Source organism: Lentinus tigrinus, assembly GCF_003813185.1.
Source record: "Lentinus tigrinus ALCF2SS1-7 unplaced genomic scaffold L226scaffold_14, whole genome shotgun sequence".
Taxonomy (NCBI): Eukaryota; Fungi; Basidiomycota; class Agaricomycetes; order Polyporales; family Polyporaceae; genus Lentinus; species Lentinus tigrinus.
This window is the reverse complement of record NW_027137923.1, coordinates 509,182-527,189: the sequence shown is the minus strand read 5'-3', so window position 1 is coordinate 527,189 and position 18,008 is coordinate 509,182. Positions and strand designations below refer to the sequence as shown.

Sequence of the window (18,008 nt, the reverse complement as noted above, 5' to 3'; positions counted from 1 at the left end):
CTGCAGCAGGCGCAGGAGGGTCGCAGCGTCGATTCGAGAATTCCCAGTCCGTCACAGCTATTGGAACTTCCTTATCCATCTGAAGGCACCGACAATGTGCACTCTCCGTTCCGGTCGTCCTCGTCTGTCCAGCTACTATCTGAGCCTCCAGCCTCCAGCTCGGATGGCTCTCCGGAACATTCGTGTAATAGCGACCATTCGCCCATCTCCCTTGCGGATGAGTTTGCCAATATATCCGACGGCTGGGAGAGTTCACGCTCGGACCCAGTCAGCAATGTAAGCTTCTGCATGCTTAGTTGTGATGATCTTCATATCTGACCTCAGGTTCTCAGGCACATCATATGCGGCCAACGTCACCTATGCAGAATCTGCCGCTCTCAGTGCCGCCGTCGCCAATGTTGCCCTCGCAGAATCCTCAAGGATCATCACCAGTGAGTATGCCAAGTACTCCTCTGGATGCTCCGAAGGCCTCTCCAATTGCCGCTTCTACAACAATTGCGTCCACGGTACCCGTCTCCACGGTCTCCTCTCCTCATAAGTCGGCGAGTCGCGGCGCTGTCCCTCCGACTCCTGCCGAACACGAGCAGGAGGGCGCCCGGGTGAACTTCCTTTCCCTCACCGCAGTCGTCGTGTTAGCCCATTATCTCGTAAGTCGCACATATGATCTGCTCTGCAGATCTCTCATCCTTCTATATTCCGTAGATTCGTGGAGTCTATCGACTTCGCGACAGCGCCCCATCAGCCGGAGAGCCACAGGAGAGGCCATGCGACAATGGCCACATCAAGGACGACACGGACGATGCGCTTGTCGGGGCCAAGGTAAATCCCATATCAATGGCTACAGTGAAGTATAACTCACTCGCTTCTTGGAAGACCCGCCTACGAGTCTGTCTCCACTCCTTGCGGACAATAGTGTTCACTTCTCATGGCGAACATTGCATTCAAGTTATATGCGCTTACGCCATATGGTGTGTCCTTAACTTTCTGCTGGTTTCATTAAGTCAGAAGCAGGACAATTCACTTCCCGGTGATCATCCAATTTGGGAAGAGGCGATGCGTGGGCGCGGCAGGATGATGTTACGTCGGGCGTGAACGTTGCGCACCCTTTCGGGTCAACAATCCAATTTTTTGTTCCCAAATGTGTCTAGTCGTGATGGAGACGACCCTTCCGATGGTGCCTCGTGATGTAAGCAGTATGATTCCTTATCTCTTGTTGTGATCACGTCCGCTGTCCTCCCTCTTCCCTCTGAGCCCCGTACACACGCCCTCCTCTGCCCTCCCCCCTTTCCACGCGACCTCCGACTTGGGCGACGATGGCTTCCTCGTCTCATGACTTGCCCGTGCCCGTGCCACCGGGCAAGTTCGTGTGCACCTGCAGCAAATGTAACCACCATGTCTGGAAAGACCACAACGATCAGGAGCATGCGGGGAGGCTCTTCAATACCTTCAAGACCATAGAGAAGCATCGAGAGAACGAGATACTATTCCAGAAGGCCATGGAAGAGAATACCATCTTACTGGCTACGCTGGGTTCTGGTGAACCAACTACCTCTCGTCCAGACAAGGCCGATCGAATCAGATCGAAGCGAGCTCAGAGGAGGAACGAGGAGGTATGTATTCAATGATTCTATGCGAGATCGGAGGGTGACGGATGACAGGAGCCGCCCCCTTCGCCACCCGATATTGAGCCCGACACTAGCCCGCCGCCGCCGCCGCCTCCTAGAGCCGGGAAGGTATGTATGTCAATGTCAGACTGATTGGCAGTTCTGACCATTCCATGGCAGCACGAACTCAATAGAAGGCTAGCACTACTAGCTGCGATTGAGTCTTCCCTGGCGGCGCACCGTCAGCTCATACCGACGCGCTTCAGCTTGGACTTCTCGTCAGTTCCTGCGGCGCAAAAGTTAACCGATCCCACTCCGGAGCCTGAAGGGACGAGCCGACAGAACGGCTTGTATCACAACATTAGAACCAAAATACGAGCGCAACACAAGTCGTTGACCGAGCTCGACCCAGTTGGCGACAAGGACCTCGATCGGCGGCTTGACGCCTTGATAGAGCGGTCCGACTCGTATCTGCAGCTCCTGGACCAACTGAGGGACGATGCGTGGACAGAATTCGTGTTGCTCCGGTACTTGGAGTCGACGTCCTCGGACACGGGCCCCAAGCCGGTTAAAATTCGTGCGTCAATGCTAGACTCGATCGGCGATTGATCTAATTTTCACTTCTGCACTGCACAGCACCCTTCCCCGGTTCTCGAGCAAGAACCATGCAACCTTTCATCTTCGCTCTCCTCCTGGTCGTTGCTGTCTCGCATACACTGGCAGAAGCTGCACAGATCGATGTCAGGTTTCTCATAGCGGGTGTCAAGGCTATCCTGTGCGGCGCTCTCCTGTGGTCCAACGTCTCCCTCGGAATGGCACATTCCCTCACTGATGCCCAAAGCGAAATGCTCCGCTCCCTTCCGGCCGACATCCGATCCGTACTGGCGAAATTGGAGTTAGAGCCGGATATCATCCGTTACGCTGTATGTCCCAGCTGCCGAGCCACCTATGCCCCGGACCCGAAGAAGCCCGACGACCCGTATCCACGTCGCTGTACATTTCGCGAAACAGATAAGAAGGTTTGCGGGGAGCCCCTAGTCGTTCGTCAAGAGTTACGGGAGGGAAAGCAGGTGCGAGTGAAGTACGACCCTATACGTTTCTACCCGTACCGGTCAATGTACTCCTGGCTAGCGGAGCTCCTCCAACGACCGCAACTGGCCGCACTCGCTCGTGGGGCGTGGGAGTCTGTCCTCCCGCCCGGCTCCCGCTGGAAGGACATCTGGGATGCTCCCCTCCTCCGCAACTTCCTCGGTCCAGACGGGAGAAACCGGTTTTCGGCTCAACCGGAAGGATCCGTACACCTGGTCTTCTCGCTATTCATCGACTGGTTCAACCCCTACGGTAACAAGAAGGCTGGGAAATCGCACTCCGTCGGGGCGATTTACCTCGTCTGTCTCAATCTTCCACCCGACATTCGCTATCGCCCCGAGAATGTCTACCTGGCAGGAGTTATTCCAGGTCCGCATGAGCCAGGTCTTCATCAGCTCAATCATTTCCTCCGTCCGCTCGTCGATGAACTTCTTGTGCTTTGGCACCAGGGCATCTTCTTGTCGACGAGCGCGCTTGATGGCGCATCGTTACTTGTCCGCGCTGCCGTTATTCCCCTCGTTTGCGATCTTCCCGCTTTGCGGAAAGCCGCTGGCTTCGCAGGACATTCTTCCGAGAAGTATTTCTGTTCTTTCTGTCAACTGCCTAAGAGCGAGGTCAAGGACCTTCGCCGTACGAAGTGGCCCCGCAGGACCCGTGCGAAACACCAGTGCTATGCCGATGAATGGAAGGATGCAGAGACAGAGGCTGATCGGGAGGCAGCGTTCAAGAAACACGGCGTCCGATGGTCTGAGCTCCTTCGTCTACCGTACTGGGACCCTACACGATTCGCTCTCGTGGACGCGATGCACAACCTCTTCCTCGGTGACTTGCGCCATCATTGTCGGGAGTTTTGGGGTATCGACATCAAGGATAAGTCGTCCGATTCCGCGAAGGTGCAGCCCCACTCGCCACAAGAACAAACGACGTGGTTGCAGAACGTCGTTACGTACCTCAAGCAGGAGTCCGAGAGCAAGCTGAATCGGGTGCGGAAGGGTTACCTTGCAGCGGTTGCAGAATTGAACGGCGCTGTTACTCCTGCGGCTGGATTTGCCAAGCGTGACTATATCAATGCGCTGTTGACATGGGTGAGCAGACTTACTTTACCCCATCCGTCTCATACTGACATTGGTTTGTAGTGGAAGGACAACAAGCTTAAGGGGATTGAGATTCGCCTACCCCCTGTGTTCGAAGAGTCGACTCGAGATTTCCATCTGCAACGCGATCGCTACGACGTCTCCAAATTCCGTATACTCGACCAAGATACCCTCTCGTCAGTTCGCGCAGATATCCTGAACACAGTCGTTCCCTCTTGGATGCAGAGGGTGCCGAAGAACTTCGGTAGCCCGTCTCATGGGAAGCTTAAAGCCGATCAGTGGCGTACGGGCTGCCTAGTCAACTTGGTGATTACGCTTGTGAGACTATGGGGCACTCCAACGGCGACGCCCAGACAGAAGATGCTCCTCGAGAACTTCTTGGACCTGGTCCGGGCCGCGGACCTAGCCACGAGGCGAACGATGGACGAGGCGCGAGCGGAGAAATTCGATACTTACATGGAGCGATACCTCTCGGGCCTGGTCCAGACGTTCAAGCACCCGCTCGTCCCCAACCATCATCTCTCCCTCCACCTCCGCGAATGTCTAGAACTCTTTGGTCCGGTCCATGCGTGGTGGGCGTTTCCCTTCGAGCGATTCAACGGTATCCTGCAGCACCTCAACACGAACAGTAAAACCAGTATGTGGTTGGGACTGAATGATTTTGGCCTCCGAGTCGCTGACATTTGCGTAGATGACATGCCTCTGACATTCATCCGCTACTGGTACATGGGCGCGAATCTACGGTGGCTTATGGCAACTACAGAGTGGCCGGACAACGAACACTTCAAGGAGATGATGGACGTATACAGGACCACCTTCAGAGACGCTGCACGCAGTAATCCCCGCCTCGCCAGTTTCCGACCAATGGGTTCTGATTCGGCCGTCGACTTCGCCTTCTCGGAAGATGCTGCCACAGAACTTCCCCGAGACATCTACCACGCGCTGTTGAAGCGAGTCTCAGCCCTCTGCGGTCCGCTCTTCTCATCGGTCTTTGACTCAGTGCGCGACCTCCGACCCAGCTTGTCCACGGCCGTGAACCACATCTCAAGCGTTGACCATGGCGGCGTTAAATTCGGCACAAAGACACGGCAATTGCGCAACTCCTTCATCCTCTTCAATCTACCAGGCGCCTCGTCGTCCCGTGCAGGACAGATAAGGGAGGTATTCACCCATCTTCGGATCGAGGATGGGAAACGTATCATTCAGCCTTTCTTCGTTGTCGACGAATACATTGAGCTGACGCAAGAACATGCTGGCCTCGACCCCTATCGTCAGTTCGAAGATCTGGAAACGCGACTCTGCTACAACAGGTTCACCGCCACCCCACGCGTACTTGCATTGCAGGACATCCAGGCTCACTTCGCGGCCCTGACATATACACCGCCAGAGATAGGTTCGGAATGCATTGTGGTGCGATCACTAGACAGAGTAAGCAGCTCACTCATTTTGTCCTGCGCCATGTCATTGACAGTTTGCTGCTACGCAGACATAGTACAATAGAGTGATTTTCTTCAGCGCAATGGCATCTCGCCTGTAGCATTCTCGTCCTATATGGGGACCGGAGCAGAACTGCGTCGTCCAGTCTCGTCCTGCGCGGATGTGTCTCGCGCGGCGTGGCATGTCCAGTCTCGTCCTGTGCGGACGCGTCCTTTGTGGAGTGATGGGGACCGGAGCAGGGACTGACGCTGCGTCGTCCTGTCTTGTCCTGCGCGGATGCGTCGTGTCCTGAAGGTCCAAGCAGACCCGAGGCCGCGTCGTCCATTCTCGTCCTGCGCGGACGCGTCCTGCGTGGAGTGATGGGGACCTGAGTAGATTTGCCGTGCCCAGTCTCGTCCTGTGCGGATGCGTCCTGTGTGGAGTGATGGGGACCGGAACAGATCTGCCGCTGCATCGTCCTGTCTTGTCCTGCGCGCATGCGTCTTGTGCTGAAGACCTGACGCCGCGTCGTCCAGTCCCGCCCTGCGTGGACGCGTCTCGCGCGACGTGATGGGGACCGGTCTCGTCTTGCGCGGAGGCTTGTTGTGCGGATTGCTGAGGACCCGAGCAGATCTGTCCGGTCCCGTCCTGCGTGGACGCGTCTCGCGCGGCGTGATGGGGACCAGAACAGAATCTGTGTCGCCCAGTCTCGTCTTGCGCGGAGCGTTGTTCGGAGTGCTGAGGAGCACTGAGGACCCGAGCAGATCTGTCCAGTCCCGTCTTGCGCGGACCCCTCTTGTGTCGTTCAGTTTCATCCTGTGCTCAGGCATCTCGAGGGCATACGTTGCCATTCTAATGCGCGGCAGGACCAAGCTCAGCTGCCTTGGCAGGCGCCCGCCTTTACCAGTACTGGGCGATAGGCGGCTGATAGTGGCGAGCAAGGTTAACCTATCGACAACCTATAAACTAGCTATCGGCCGATTCGGCAGATTAACCCATAAGCCAATCATCACCCGGCTATCGACCTTTCTTGCAGGTTACATAGAACCAAGCTATCCGCTTGTGCTATAATGGAGCGCAGTGAAAGCTGTCAAACCGGCTGATAGGCGGACTATAAGTAACCCGACAAGCCGGTGCACAGGTAAGCTATAAGCCAATTGTCCCCGGCCTATAACACCGGTTTGTAGGACACCCCAGGATCCGGCTATCGGCCGCCCATAAGTCTACTATCAATTAGGCCGATAGCGGCTTCATAGGCGGTTTATAGCTGGAACAAGGGAAACCCATCCGCCGACTATAATACAACGCCTTAGCTTACCTATCAGCCGACTATAATCCGCCATTCGCCAATCCTTATAGGTAACCTTTCCCACCGGATGATAGCTGGATTATAGGTAGGTGTTAGTTAATCTGCCGAACCGGCCGATAGCTAGTTTATAGGTTGGTCGATAGGTTAACCTTGCTCGCCACTATCAGCCGCCTATCGCCTAGTGCAAAATTGGCGGGGGTTTGCAGTGAGACCTCTCTCAGGCTGTGCCACGGGCAGCATCTCCGAAGCCGAGTCTGCCTCTGCTCTCTCGTCATATCCGACTTCGACTCTATACCATGACAACAAAAAGGCTTAAGTACAAGGTATCCAGATATACACTCTCACGACCATAACTCCCTCACAACCAATGGTTTACTCGCTTGAGGAGGACTCTACCCGCATGTCGCCGTCCATCCCTGCATTTGCTGCGTGTGTCCCTGCCTCTACATGGTCATCTTCCTTCCACCGTAACTTGCGTCTCAGGAACAGCGCGACCCATGTCAATGCGAGCAACACAGGTACCTCGACGAGCGGCCCAATCGTGGCCGCCAGTGCTTGGTCGGAACCCACGCCATACACAGCGATGGTAACCGCGATGGCGAGCTCCTGATGAACTTCGAAGTAAGTGTCCTGTTGCATCGAAAACATTTCTGCGGAAACACTCACGAAATTGTTGCTTGCGGCGGTAAAGCTCTGCACGACAGCCATCTCGTAGGACCACTCGGTCTCCCGGGCCTCGTTCTTCTCTCCCGCTGCACCTCGTCGAGCACGACGCGCGCACCACCATACAAACGCGAACGTCGCCGTCCACATGATGACGAAGTAGATGATGAGCGGCACGAACACGCGGAAGACAGGCCCGAGGTTGTGCACGATATGGTGCCCCTGGTACGCGAACATCACGATGATCGTGTACAGCAAACCCAACAGCGCAAGCGGCGAGAAGTACGGCAAGAACCGCATCTCAAAAAACGCACGTCCCGCCAGCCGTATGACTGCAAAACGTGTAACTATCCCCGCCGCGAGGGGGATCCCGAGGTAGATGAGCACCGAGATAGCGACGTCTCCGTACGAGACATGGATCGTATTCTGCACGCCTCCCCCGCCTCCGAGGATGTTCACGAAGAGCAGGGCAAACGGCGCGTACAGCACGATCTGCAGCAAGCTGTTCAAGACGACGAGGATGGCGCAGTACTCCCCGTCTCCTTTGGCTAGCGCGTTCCACACCATGACCATCGCGATGCAGCGCGCGAGGCCGACCATGATGACACCCGTGCGGTAGGTCGGGAGGTCCGGAAGAGTGGCCCATGCAAGGGCGAGCATGAGGAATGGGGCGATGATCCAGTTGAGGAAGAGGGAGAGGAGGACATGTTTGAGGGTGTGGAGGGTCGGGAGGAGGGAGGGGAGCGCTTCATAGCGCACTTTGGTGAGGATGGGCCACATCATGACGATGAGGCCTATGGCAATCGCTGAGAAACGGATAGCATGAGCGAGAATTACTGGCACAGGTTTGGAAATGTTCTTACGTGCTGAGACAGACTGGAAGCGGGCGGTGTCGAAGGCGGCTTGGACACCTGGGACGAAGTTGCCGATGAGGACACCAATGATCATGCATATCAGTATAGCGGGGGTGAGGAGCCGGTCAAGAATGCCGAGCTTCTTCATGAGTGCTGCATATAGTGTCTGAGTGCGTGTTCATATTTTCTGAGGTCAGTGCTTACCTGCAGGCGGGTCGAATGTCTCCTCGGTACTGGGGCCAGTGCCAGTGGCGCTCTCTACATCGCTGGCACTTGCGGGGAGGTCAGCAACAGCCATGTTGGGCAATTGCTCCTTGCTTGAGCTCATGACTTTGCTGTTGATATTTTCTGAGGTGAAGGTTGGAAGGAGGGCGGACGAACGGAAGAGTGGTCCTGCACTCCTTGACTTTCTCTCACTGGAGACGCCGAAATTGAATATCGCATTCAAATTCGGATACGCCCTCGTACAGGACCTGCCTCTTTGGTGAACCGTTTTGACGCTCCGGAGTACCCCGGGCCGCACTGATCTCACTGCCCACAAGTTGTGGGCACGATACACAGTGTATGTCTCCGCTGCGTTGCAGATGGCCAAAGTTCCGAGCGTTGGAGAGTTGCACATGGCGAGGTCGCTATTCTCGTTCCGGTGGTGCCCTGTCAAGCTATGCACCTTTCCTAAACTCGATCGTCTATGGAGCATCACTGACGTCGCCGGGCACGCTGACGACACAGACTCTGACAGACCTCCTCCGAACGTCCGAACACGGGCCTTGCATGAAATAAGCATGGCCGACAGCACCAGGCATATAAGTATAGCTCCTCCCGCTGGCGTATTGATAACCTTTCCCACTACCTCGCACCCCCAAGAAGCTGTGTGAATGCACAACGCTCTCCTCCATCCCAAAGCTTGGTGTCCTCCCAAGAAATCAAAGGACTTCCATGTCGGCGACATACCAGATCTCACAGGAAAGGTGAGCTCTCCAGCAACGCTCTACATAGCCTTCATGGCCCGGGGTCGTCCGCATGTTTCCAATGTTGGGGTGCCAGTGGTCAAAGGCATGGATTGGTCTACTACCGCCTCTGGAGGAGGCGAATCCGATTTCTGATTTCTGAAGCCTTTCTGTTTCATCCCTCACCGAGATTGACTATGTGCCCATCGGAGTGCGGTCTGTGCATTTTGACCACCCTTATGGGACAGGATACAATGAAACCATGCAGAAGCCCTGATAGTTATTGACGCATCGCGATGCGCATGTTTGTGACAACGGGATCAGCGTCGCCAATTGGTTGGACCTGACTCTCGTTCTGACAAGCCCTACCGTCTGGAACCGAGACAGTACTGGAACTAACTTATGATAGGTAGCACTAGTGACGGGCGGGACGTACGACGTCGGGTTCGAAATCGCCAAAGCCCTCGCAAGCGCGAAAGCGCGGGTTATAATCCTCTCCCCAAAGCAAGAAAGAGCAGCTGACGCACTCGAGCACATCCGCCAGCACTGCCGGGACAAAGGCGAGCACCCGCATCCCGACGTCGACGCGTTCGAATGCGATCTCGCCAGTCTGCAAGACGTCAAGCGCGCTGGAGACGAGATATGTCAGCGAGAAGAACGACTGGACATCGTGCGTACCCACCTTTCCAGGTTGTCCCGACAGATATCAATTAACCTGATCTGCAGGTTGTGTGCACCGCCGGCCTCGGACTTGAACACTTCCAACTGTCTGAAGACAAAGTCGACAAGCAGTTCGCCGTCACCTACCTCGCGCACTTTCTCCTGCTCAACCGCCTCCTCCCTCTCATCCGGCGGACCGCCTCCTCGCCCACATCTCCGTCAACGCTACCTCCTCAACCAGACGGCAAACCGCCCTCTCCGCCGCGCGTCATTCTCCAAGCCTCCACCCTACACACTGCTGCATCTCCCACCGTGCACTTCCTCACTTACGCCGAGCTCTCACCCGAGTCCATCGAGTCCTCCTCGCCCGTCGCGCTCTACGCCCGGGCGCAGCTCGCGACGCTCCTCTTCGCGAAGCGCCTCGCCCGCCTCCTCTCCTTCTCCCGCATCCCCATCCGCGCGCTCGCCGCCGATCCGGGCCCCGTGCATCCCGAACGCCCGCACCAGTTCCAGAAGGCCTACGGGCCCGTCATGGGCACCGCCGCGAAAGCCATCATGGCGCCTTTCGAGCGCACTCCGGAGCAGGCCTGCTTGAGCCTGCTGTGGGCCGCGACGGCGCCGGAGGTGGAGGAACACTGGGAGAAGTGGCAGGGCGCGTATGTGTCTGCGCCGGGGGTACGTGGTGCTGAGAGTTCGATGGCGAAGGACGAGGAGCGGGAGGAGATGTTGTGGTCCATGAGCGAGAAACTCGTCAGGCAAATGCTTGGGAATGATGCCTTGCACCCATGGACAGCTGCATAATACATATGACAAGTGCTCTTCGCACGACAATACATGTATACCTGCAGTCGCACCACAAACCTACCTTATATACGTCATCACAAGAAGCATGGAGTGTGCAAAGCAAAGCTTAGATTTTGAGGCTACATGCAGTAAAGCGTAAGAGACACACATCCCGCCGAGCGTACATACATACAACCCATCGACCTGCCAACTGCCGCCTGCCCACTACCCAGCAGTGCGCCATGCACTTTTCTCGGTGTGCAAAATAAGGTACGAGGAGAAGCCGGGGGGTAACCGGGGCTTATGAGACGACGGTCCACACCCGGACTAGGTCATCCGTGAAGCCACCAAAGAGCGTCTGGCCGTCCGCGGACCAGGCGATCGATACACACTGGGGCTCCGAGGTGCCGGGCTTCTCGGAGAAGTCAGGCTTGAGCTCGTCGACAATCGATCTGTCATACGAGAGGTATAGTCAGCATGAAGCTCCGATACGTATTAAGAGGAAGGTACGCACTTGCTCTCAAGGTCGAAGATCTTGATGCAGGACGCGGTCGCGGCGCACAGCCAGTAACGGTTGGGGGAGAAGACGAGAGCGTTGACGATGTCACCGGCCTCGAGCGAGTAGAGGTGCTTGCCCTCGTTCAAGTCCCAGAGCATGGTGATACCGTCCTTGCCACCGGAGGCAGCGAGCGAACCATCAGGAGAGACGGAGACGGTGTTGATGTAGCCAGTGTGGCCGTAGTGGTTGGTCTTGAGCTTGAACTTCGAGAGCTCCCAGACCTGTGAAGAGGCGAGGTGAGCGGGACGTAACGTGAAAAAAATCACATATAGAAAAGATGCGAAGGTCAGAGATCTTGGTGATTTAGAATAGTCTCATAGGGTGTGAACCCTCTGAAGTAGCAAATATTATGTATAACATCATTCCGGGAGGGGAGGGTACGAGTGGAAAACGACTGAATGAAATGAAGACATACCTTGACAACCTTGTCCCAACCGCAAGAGACAATGACGGGGTTCAAGACGTTGGGGCTGAAGCGCACGCACGATACCCTGTCCGAAACGCGTTCACAATCCATCCCTGATGCAGACAACATCTCGACAGCACTCACCACTCGGTGTGGCCATCATCCTTGATGTCGTATTTGCACTCGCCAAGGGTGTTCCAGAGCTTGATCGTCCTGTCGCGCGAGCCAGAGACAATTTGCCTGTTGTCAGCGGAGAAGCTGACGGAGAGGACATCGGAGGTGTGGCCGACGAAGCGGCGGGTGGTGTTGCCGGTGTTGAGGTCCCACAAGCGGAGCGTGTGGTCCCAGGAAGAGGAGAGCGCGAACTGGCCGTCGGAGGAGATGACGACGTCGGACACGAAGTGGTTGTGGCCGTGGAGGATGCGCTTGGGGTAGCCGTACTGGTCCTCGTCGCGGGTAAGCTGCCAGACGATGATGGTCTTGTCTGTGCACCGAACAAAGCATCAGCATTTCGCCCAAGCATACTTCCGAGCTTCAGTGTCTGTCCTGAAGACTTGGAGAACGCTGAACAGAGCAAGTCACGTACCACGGGAGGCCGTGAGGATCATGTCCGGGTTTTCTGAGGAGGTCGCGATCGCGGTGACCCAGCCCTTGTGGCCGGCCATCGAGCCGAGGTAGCGGAGGGATTCCATGGTGTCGGGCGTGGGTCGTTAACGTCGGCGTCGGCGTCGGTGCTGAGCTCGTCGCTATTTTGTGGTTGCCTTCTCGAGAGCGCGCCTCGCGAAAGTGTGACAGCCACCGTGACTGGTACTGTATAGCTCCGGCTATCCCCGACTATAAGAGCGCTCAATCGCTGACGTCGTTCTAGTTCACCTCTGACTTGTCCCTGCCTAATTCTTGTCTATCGATATCCTGAGCTTGACTGCATTAGAGGCTTCTTCTATGATGTCGGTGCTATACTCCAGCATGTCGCCTGACTAAGCTGGCCTTTCGACTGCGGTGAGGTCGCCACGTCTGCAAGTTGTCTGGCCTCGGTATGACGCGTCAAACGCGTTCTAGTCGCGTCAATCGGTACAAGCCATTAGTTAGTTGCATTGCATCTTGAAGGTGAGCACGCGTTCGCAGTTCGGAACGAGATACAACACCCTTCCCTTCGAATGATGTTCAATTTATATATTTGCTACTTCAGAGGGCTTCGCCCTATGAGACTACCTTTTCCACCAAGATCTCTGACCCTTCTACCATTCATCCTTACTTGTCGCCCATCCACAGTGGCATGGTTTGCTGACTACATATTGATACAGCGTATCGGTTGTCAACCACTCGCCACATCGTTCCCAGCGGCATGTCGCAAGTAAGTGATCTAGATGACGTCTTTCTTCAACTCTACTATGTTCCCTGTTGTAATGTCGATAGTACTGTGTAACGTAACAACCATGCAATGCATTCGCCTACACTAGCTCCTCCAGTCCCTTCCGTTCGGTCGGGCCGTCACGTGTGGTTATTCTGGCTGCGTTATCTCGATAACGTACAAAGAGCGCGCCGCTCTCATGTGGAGGAGATGTTCGGCGTTTTGAATGTCCATCTCAGACGGCCAGCAGCGCTCTGACATGTCTATTACAACCTCTTCAAAGGTCCCCGTCATCAGTGAGCATTACGCGGACATCATAGTCTTCAACGTGTGGCTAACTGTAGGTAATTCTAGTTGACACGGATCCCGGTGTAGATGATACGCTAGCCTTGTTCGTCAACGTGTATTCTTTCGCACAAGACTGGCACTGATCATTCACAATACCATGCCACATCTGTGAATACAGATTACTCGCCTTAGCTAGTCCTGAGCTGGAGGTTTTGGCGATCATCATATCGTTTGGTGAGAGTTCCCAGCAGCCGTACCACGAGTTACTTTCACTTTCTCACGCTCGAAACAGGAAACACTGATGCTCGCTCGTCTTAGTGAGTGATTGCTGTGCGGCGTGGCCACGGAGTTGAGTCTTGAATTGTCTCGCAGCATCAACATTCTTAAATCCTACCAGGCGGTTGCAAGACACATCCAGCGTCATCCTGAGGATGCATCTCGCTTCCCAAATTTTTCACAACAAAGGAAGACTATTCTCGCCGTCGGCGAGGACGGGCCATTAGAAGGGGATCTTCATAGCGCTGAGTACTTTCACGGCAGGTGCATCACAAGTGTATCTGTGCCGCCCTAAGCACATGCTCATGAGTGTGCATAGGGACGGGCTCGCCGGGATAACGGAGCGCCATCCTGACTTGAATGTTGACGATGAGTGGCCGTCCGAACATCCACAGCTAGAACTCTCGACTAGACCCGGTGTCGGTGTGGCCCTTGACTTACTCAAGTCAGAACCGGAGCGGAGCATAAGCTACATTGCTCTTGGCCCGCTCACAAACCTTGGAAAGATGCATCGCCTGGACGGCGACGCTGTTCGGGACCGCATCGGACGTGTGGTCTGCATGGGCGGCGCACTCGATGTGCCCGGAAACACGAGTCCTGTGGCAGAATGCAAGTGCCCACGCGGCCTCCTATTCCTGTCCAAACTCTGCTTCACCGGCTGACCGCCGTCTATTGTCACAGTCAATTTCTTCGCCGACCCATACGCCGTGAAAGAATTGCTGGTACAAAGTGACCCCGGACACGGCCTGCCCCTGGATCGGTTCCTCCTACTGCCTCTGGACATAACCACCCCGCACGAGCTGCCCTTTCCCACTTACAAAGCGGCCGTCGATCACGCATTCGAGTCCACCGCCACACCGTCCCGAGCGGACGGGAAGCCGCCGTTAGTGCACTTCACCAGCGCGTTCCTCGAGCGCACGCGGGAGATTATGGTCGAGTTCGGCAAGGACGCTATGGAACTGCACGATATCGCCGCTGTGTGGTGTGCAATTGCGAATCCGCCCGTCGGCGGGTCCGTGCAGACCGCAGCGGGTGCGATCCCGGTCCTGCAAGACGGATGGAAGGCCTCCCTGCGGAAGTTCGAGGTCGAACGGTCAGTACGCCAGATGCCCATGCTGATGCACGTGTCGAGGTGCTAACGTTATGCTTCCTTGTTTGCCTCCCTCAATTCGTTTCCCTTCTCCCGCTGTTCTTCTAACTCCGGACACCTGTTCGCCGGTGGTCATCAACATCTTCTCTCTCCACCTCCTTTCTCCTCGGCGTCTCGTCGATGACCACAGGACAGGCGAACTGACGCGAGGCATGCTTGTCGTCGACCGGCGCGACGACGCTGGCGCCTACGCCCCAGGCGTAAACCGGGCAGAGGTCCAAGCAGAGCTCGAGCGGCATCACTTCAAACACGCCGGCGCGTACGAGTCGACTGCAGTGCCGGCTCAAGTGGAAGTGGAAGCCCCTCCCACAATTCCCGGCCATCCTCAGGGGCAGGGACCCGCTGCGACGCAAGGTGGCTCGAACTCGGACTTGATGCATGGTGGCGGCGTTCCTTGCATCACCCAGACGCCTGGCCCGGCGGCACTCCTGCAGCTTCTTCTCGAGCGGGTGTGGGGAGTCAAGTTGTGATAAGCTCTTTTCGCCGACGAGATCGGAGGGTTCATTTTGAATTAGATCATGCCGTACTGTATGGTCTCAGAGAGCGAGATGCAGCAATAGAACGTTTCACTGCACCCGCCCCGGGCTGGGAACGAATTTTGAGGTACTGAATTGTTGGGGCATGCGGGCGGTCCTCGACGTGCGTCTATGATCACGCAGACGTTTCGTAGCGAAGCTGACCGGGGGAAATAGAACGTGGTCGTGAATCGTTTCGCAATAGGTGCGCGTGGGAGACTCGTGAATCTTCCGAACCGTTACATGCCTAATAATACATTGTGACTGCAGAACCCGCCTTATCCAGTGGTGTAGAATAGCAAGCGATAGCAGATCAGTCAAGAAAGGACACAGAACAGAGGCGTAGATTGAAGCGGCATAGTCCGTCCGCGACGGCCCTAGACCGCCTCCACGAACTCCTGGCTTCCCTTCTTGTCGATGTCGGAGTCTGACTCCCTCCTCTCCACCTGTCCTGTCCTGTCCAGCTCCGCCCGCTTTTGGGCGATCTCGTCAATTGTGCGGAAGCGGAAGCCACCTGAGCGTGCTTGGCTGATAGTCATGCCACTGTGCAACAGATAGCAGCCTTCGTCAGAGCATGCTTCGAGCAAGCCGGATCGGATAAAGTAGAAGATGGTGCTCGGCAGGCAAGGAAGGCGCAAAACGAAGACGTACATTGCATACATCGCCATGATGACATATCCGGAAAATGGGATGACATACGACTGTGCCGTCGAGATGTGGTCGGCGATTGCACCCGCCATGGGAGGCCACCAGGCACCTCCGCCGACGCCCTGTAGTACAAGTGACGTTGTCAATATCGAAGTGTACCTGCGCCGAAGTAGCAGCAGCTCCGGTGGAACCGGCGGCACGCACCATGACGATCAGACCGGAGCCCTTCTTCGTGTGTCTGCCCAAGTTCTTCGTGCCGAGGGTGAAGATGACCTAATGGCGCACATATGAGCTCCCACGTTGTGACATGGAAGGCCCTCCGGCGAGGAAAACATACCGGGTAGCAAATCGACTCGAAGAAGAAAAGTGCGAACAGACAGCCGACGCCAGACCTGCCGGGGCCGTATGTGACGCCGAGCGCGAAGACGGAGCAGGCGACGGAGTAGAAGCTCAGAAGGAGCGCGGGATCGACCCATCTCAGAAGCACCACGCCGACGAAACTGTGCAGTGAAGCAGTTGAGCATCCATGCAATGGCTCGGGAATTCGTTGGGAAGGCGGACTTACCGGCCTACTGTGAACGTGATCTGGCAGTACGAGAAAAGCTGGCTCGCGAAGGATTTGTCGATTCCGATTCCCTGCTCTGAGAGGTAGTTGACAGCGAGTGATGCGACTGCGACTTGAGCGCCGACGTAGGCGGTCTGGGCAACCCATCCGAATATACAGTGGTATTGCTTGTGGAATGGTTTAGAGTCGTTATCCATTCCGGCTTCGTGCATCTCCTGGGCCAAGGCATCCCCGGTAATTTCTGGAAGAGGGCAGAAGCTGGCGGGTACAGTTCAGTCAAGCGTAATGCCTGCGTGTGGGCCTAGGACTTACTAGAAGAGAATGTTGAGAACCAAACCGAGACCAGCAACTGCCAGATACACCCTAGAACCAGGCGTCAGTGTCAATGGAACTCAACGCTCAGCGCTCAGCGCTCATCGCGGGAGTCTCACCATTGTACGGTGTCTAGAGTGTTGGCGTTCTTGCCAAGGAAGAACCAGCGCGAGGCGATCATGGGGCCAGCGAAAGAGGCGACGCCCTGGAAACCTTGACTGAAGTTGAGACGTGCGGCTGCATACTTGGGGCTTCCCAGCACGGCGATGTACGAGTTCGCGGCAACCTCGAGACAGCACAAGCCGCATCCTGGCCGCCAATGTTACCATAATCCGAACAATTGTGGGAATGGTACCAGCTCACCGATCACGAAGGTGCAGCCCACAAACCCGCCGTACTTCTGGAACTTCGCCGATGGCCAGAAGAAGATGGCGCCTGTATAGAGTCGGCGTTTGGTCAAAATCGGTGGCGCCACAACCATGGGAAATACGGCATACCGAGAGAGTAGAGGGATAGACCGAGATGGATGCCCCTCTGACAGCGGTGACGTCGGTTACTCAGACACTCCCAGACTACGTGGACGATCAGCGACAACTCACCTTGTATCCATACTTCTCCATCTTTCAACCACAAGCTTATGAGGACAGTATATGAAAGGTAGTGGGAAGGGACTCACAAAAATACTAGCGAAGGGCGCAAAGACCAAGTATGCGCCCTAAAGCCGCAGTCACGATGAACATAGAGGGAGTGCATGGATACAATGAACACTCACGAAGTACGCCAACTGCAGCAGAGTACTCTGCGTCTTTCCGATCCCGAACACCACCTGGAAGTGGGCATTGAGAACATCAAGGAGCTATTCGTGTCCGTGTCAGCCATGGGAGCAGCGGTAAAAGTGACGAAGGCACGCACCCCATATGCGAATCCCCAGGTGAAGAAGAGCGATGTCACCAGGGCGAAGGCAAATGCCCATTGACTCCGTGTCAGATCGGTCCCTAAACACCAACGTAAACACCGCTTCCAAGAAAGCCCCGCTGAAGATTGGGGGACTCACCACTCACTCCCTTGGCCATCGTGAGGTGGCGGCGAGAGGCAAGAAAAGACAGCAACAAGGCACGAACGAGCACGATAAGCTATTTGCGCGAAGTTGGGCTATATACCCCGCGGGGGTGTGGGGCCCCATGAACCTGCGCAATGATGGCAGAGCAGACGAGGTACCCCGCGTGATCTGGGACTCTGAGGCGGCCCGGCAGGGAGAATCGACACAAGGTTTCCCCGCTACGAGCCGCGTCTGTGCGTGACAGTTGGCACCAAACGTGGGCAAGTTCCCTGCTGCGTTTGCGGGTCGTCATGCCGGTCCCAAGCGGGGTCAGGCCAAGTCATGGGTTGCCTTCATCGTCGAATCCAACCGTGCAAAAAAATCAAGCGGCCTCCTGAAGACGTTGAGGGTCACTGCACGACTTTCCTGAAGGTCCGGGAACGGCGGGGCGGGGAGCCAGAACATTGTCGCATGGAGGTG

The 18,008-nt window shown here is 56.0% G+C and overlaps 6 protein-coding genes across 6 annotated transcripts; 3 read left to right on the top strand and 3 right to left on the bottom strand.

Annotated features, from left to right (window-relative positions):
• Positions 1–3,496: 3,496 nt before the first annotated feature.
• Positions 3,497–5,279, top strand: L226DRAFT_546168 (uncharacterized protein; the record flags this gene model as incomplete). The annotated part of the gene is made up of 4 exons (XM_067682403.1): positions 3,497–3,778; positions 3,830–4,424; positions 4,479–5,215; positions 5,259–5,279. The coding sequence occupies 4 exons, from the start codon at positions 3,497–3,499 to the stop codon at positions 5,277–5,279; spliced, it is 1,635 nt and encodes a 544-aa protein (XP_067534836.1).
• Positions 5,280–6,789: 1,510 nt separating this feature from the next.
• Positions 6,790–8,419, bottom strand: L226DRAFT_487859 (arsenical-resistance protein). The gene is made up of 4 exons (XM_067677212.1): positions 8,234–8,419; positions 8,039–8,182; positions 7,179–7,981; positions 6,790–7,118 (listed from the first exon to the last, which is right to left on the bottom strand). The coding sequence occupies exons 1-4, from the start codon at positions 8,355–8,357 to the stop codon at positions 6,885–6,887; spliced, it is 1,305 nt and encodes a 434-aa protein (XP_067534835.1). The 5' UTR covers positions 8,358–8,419; the 3' UTR covers positions 6,790–6,884.
• A 199-nt stretch (positions 8,420–8,618) lies between these two features.
• Positions 8,619–10,521, top strand: L226DRAFT_535728 (NAD(P)-binding protein). The gene is made up of 3 exons (XM_067680972.1): positions 8,619–8,997; positions 9,386–9,646; positions 9,703–10,521. The coding sequence occupies exons 1-3, from the start codon at positions 8,905–8,907 to the stop codon at positions 10,435–10,437; spliced, it is 1,089 nt and encodes a 362-aa protein (XP_067534834.1). The 5' UTR covers positions 8,619–8,904; the 3' UTR covers positions 10,438–10,521.
• A 69-nt stretch (positions 10,522–10,590) lies between these two features.
• L226DRAFT_535727 (40S ribosomal protein RACK1) lies at positions 10,591–12,059 on the bottom strand. Its single transcript, XM_067680971.1, has 5 exons — positions 11,971–12,059; positions 11,529–11,868; positions 11,394–11,469; positions 10,934–11,199; positions 10,591–10,871 (listed from the first exon to the last, which is right to left on the bottom strand). The coding sequence occupies exons 1-5, from the start codon at positions 12,047–12,049 to the stop codon at positions 10,721–10,723; spliced, it is 912 nt and encodes a 303-aa protein (XP_067534833.1). The 5' UTR covers positions 12,050–12,059; the 3' UTR covers positions 10,591–10,720.
• A 921-nt stretch (positions 12,060–12,980) lies between these two features.
• L226DRAFT_535725 (nucleoside hydrolase) lies at positions 12,981–15,070 on the top strand. The gene is made up of 8 exons (XM_067680970.1): positions 12,981–13,031; positions 13,090–13,126; positions 13,202–13,257; positions 13,316–13,340; positions 13,396–13,563; positions 13,619–13,908; positions 13,981–14,392; positions 14,580–15,070. Exons 1-8 carry the CDS (start codon positions 12,995–12,997, stop codon positions 14,917–14,919), a joined length of 1,365 nt encoding a protein of 454 aa, XP_067534832.1. The 5' UTR covers positions 12,981–12,994; the 3' UTR covers positions 14,920–15,070.
• A 74-nt stretch (positions 15,071–15,144) lies between these two features.
• Positions 15,145–17,995, bottom strand: L226DRAFT_553377 (MFS general substrate transporter). The gene is made up of 14 exons (XM_067682923.1): positions 17,544–17,995; positions 17,402–17,484; positions 17,262–17,345; positions 17,166–17,204; positions 17,089–17,109; positions 16,987–17,023; positions 16,853–16,924; positions 16,609–16,798; positions 16,490–16,540; positions 16,178–16,435; positions 15,950–16,112; positions 15,817–15,885; positions 15,616–15,734; positions 15,145–15,507 (listed from the first exon to the last, which is right to left on the bottom strand). The coding sequence occupies exons 1-14, from the start codon at positions 17,560–17,562 to the stop codon at positions 15,342–15,344; spliced, it is 1,371 nt and encodes a 456-aa protein (XP_067534831.1). The 5' UTR covers positions 17,563–17,995; the 3' UTR covers positions 15,145–15,341.
• Positions 17,996–18,008: the final 13 nt, after the last annotated feature.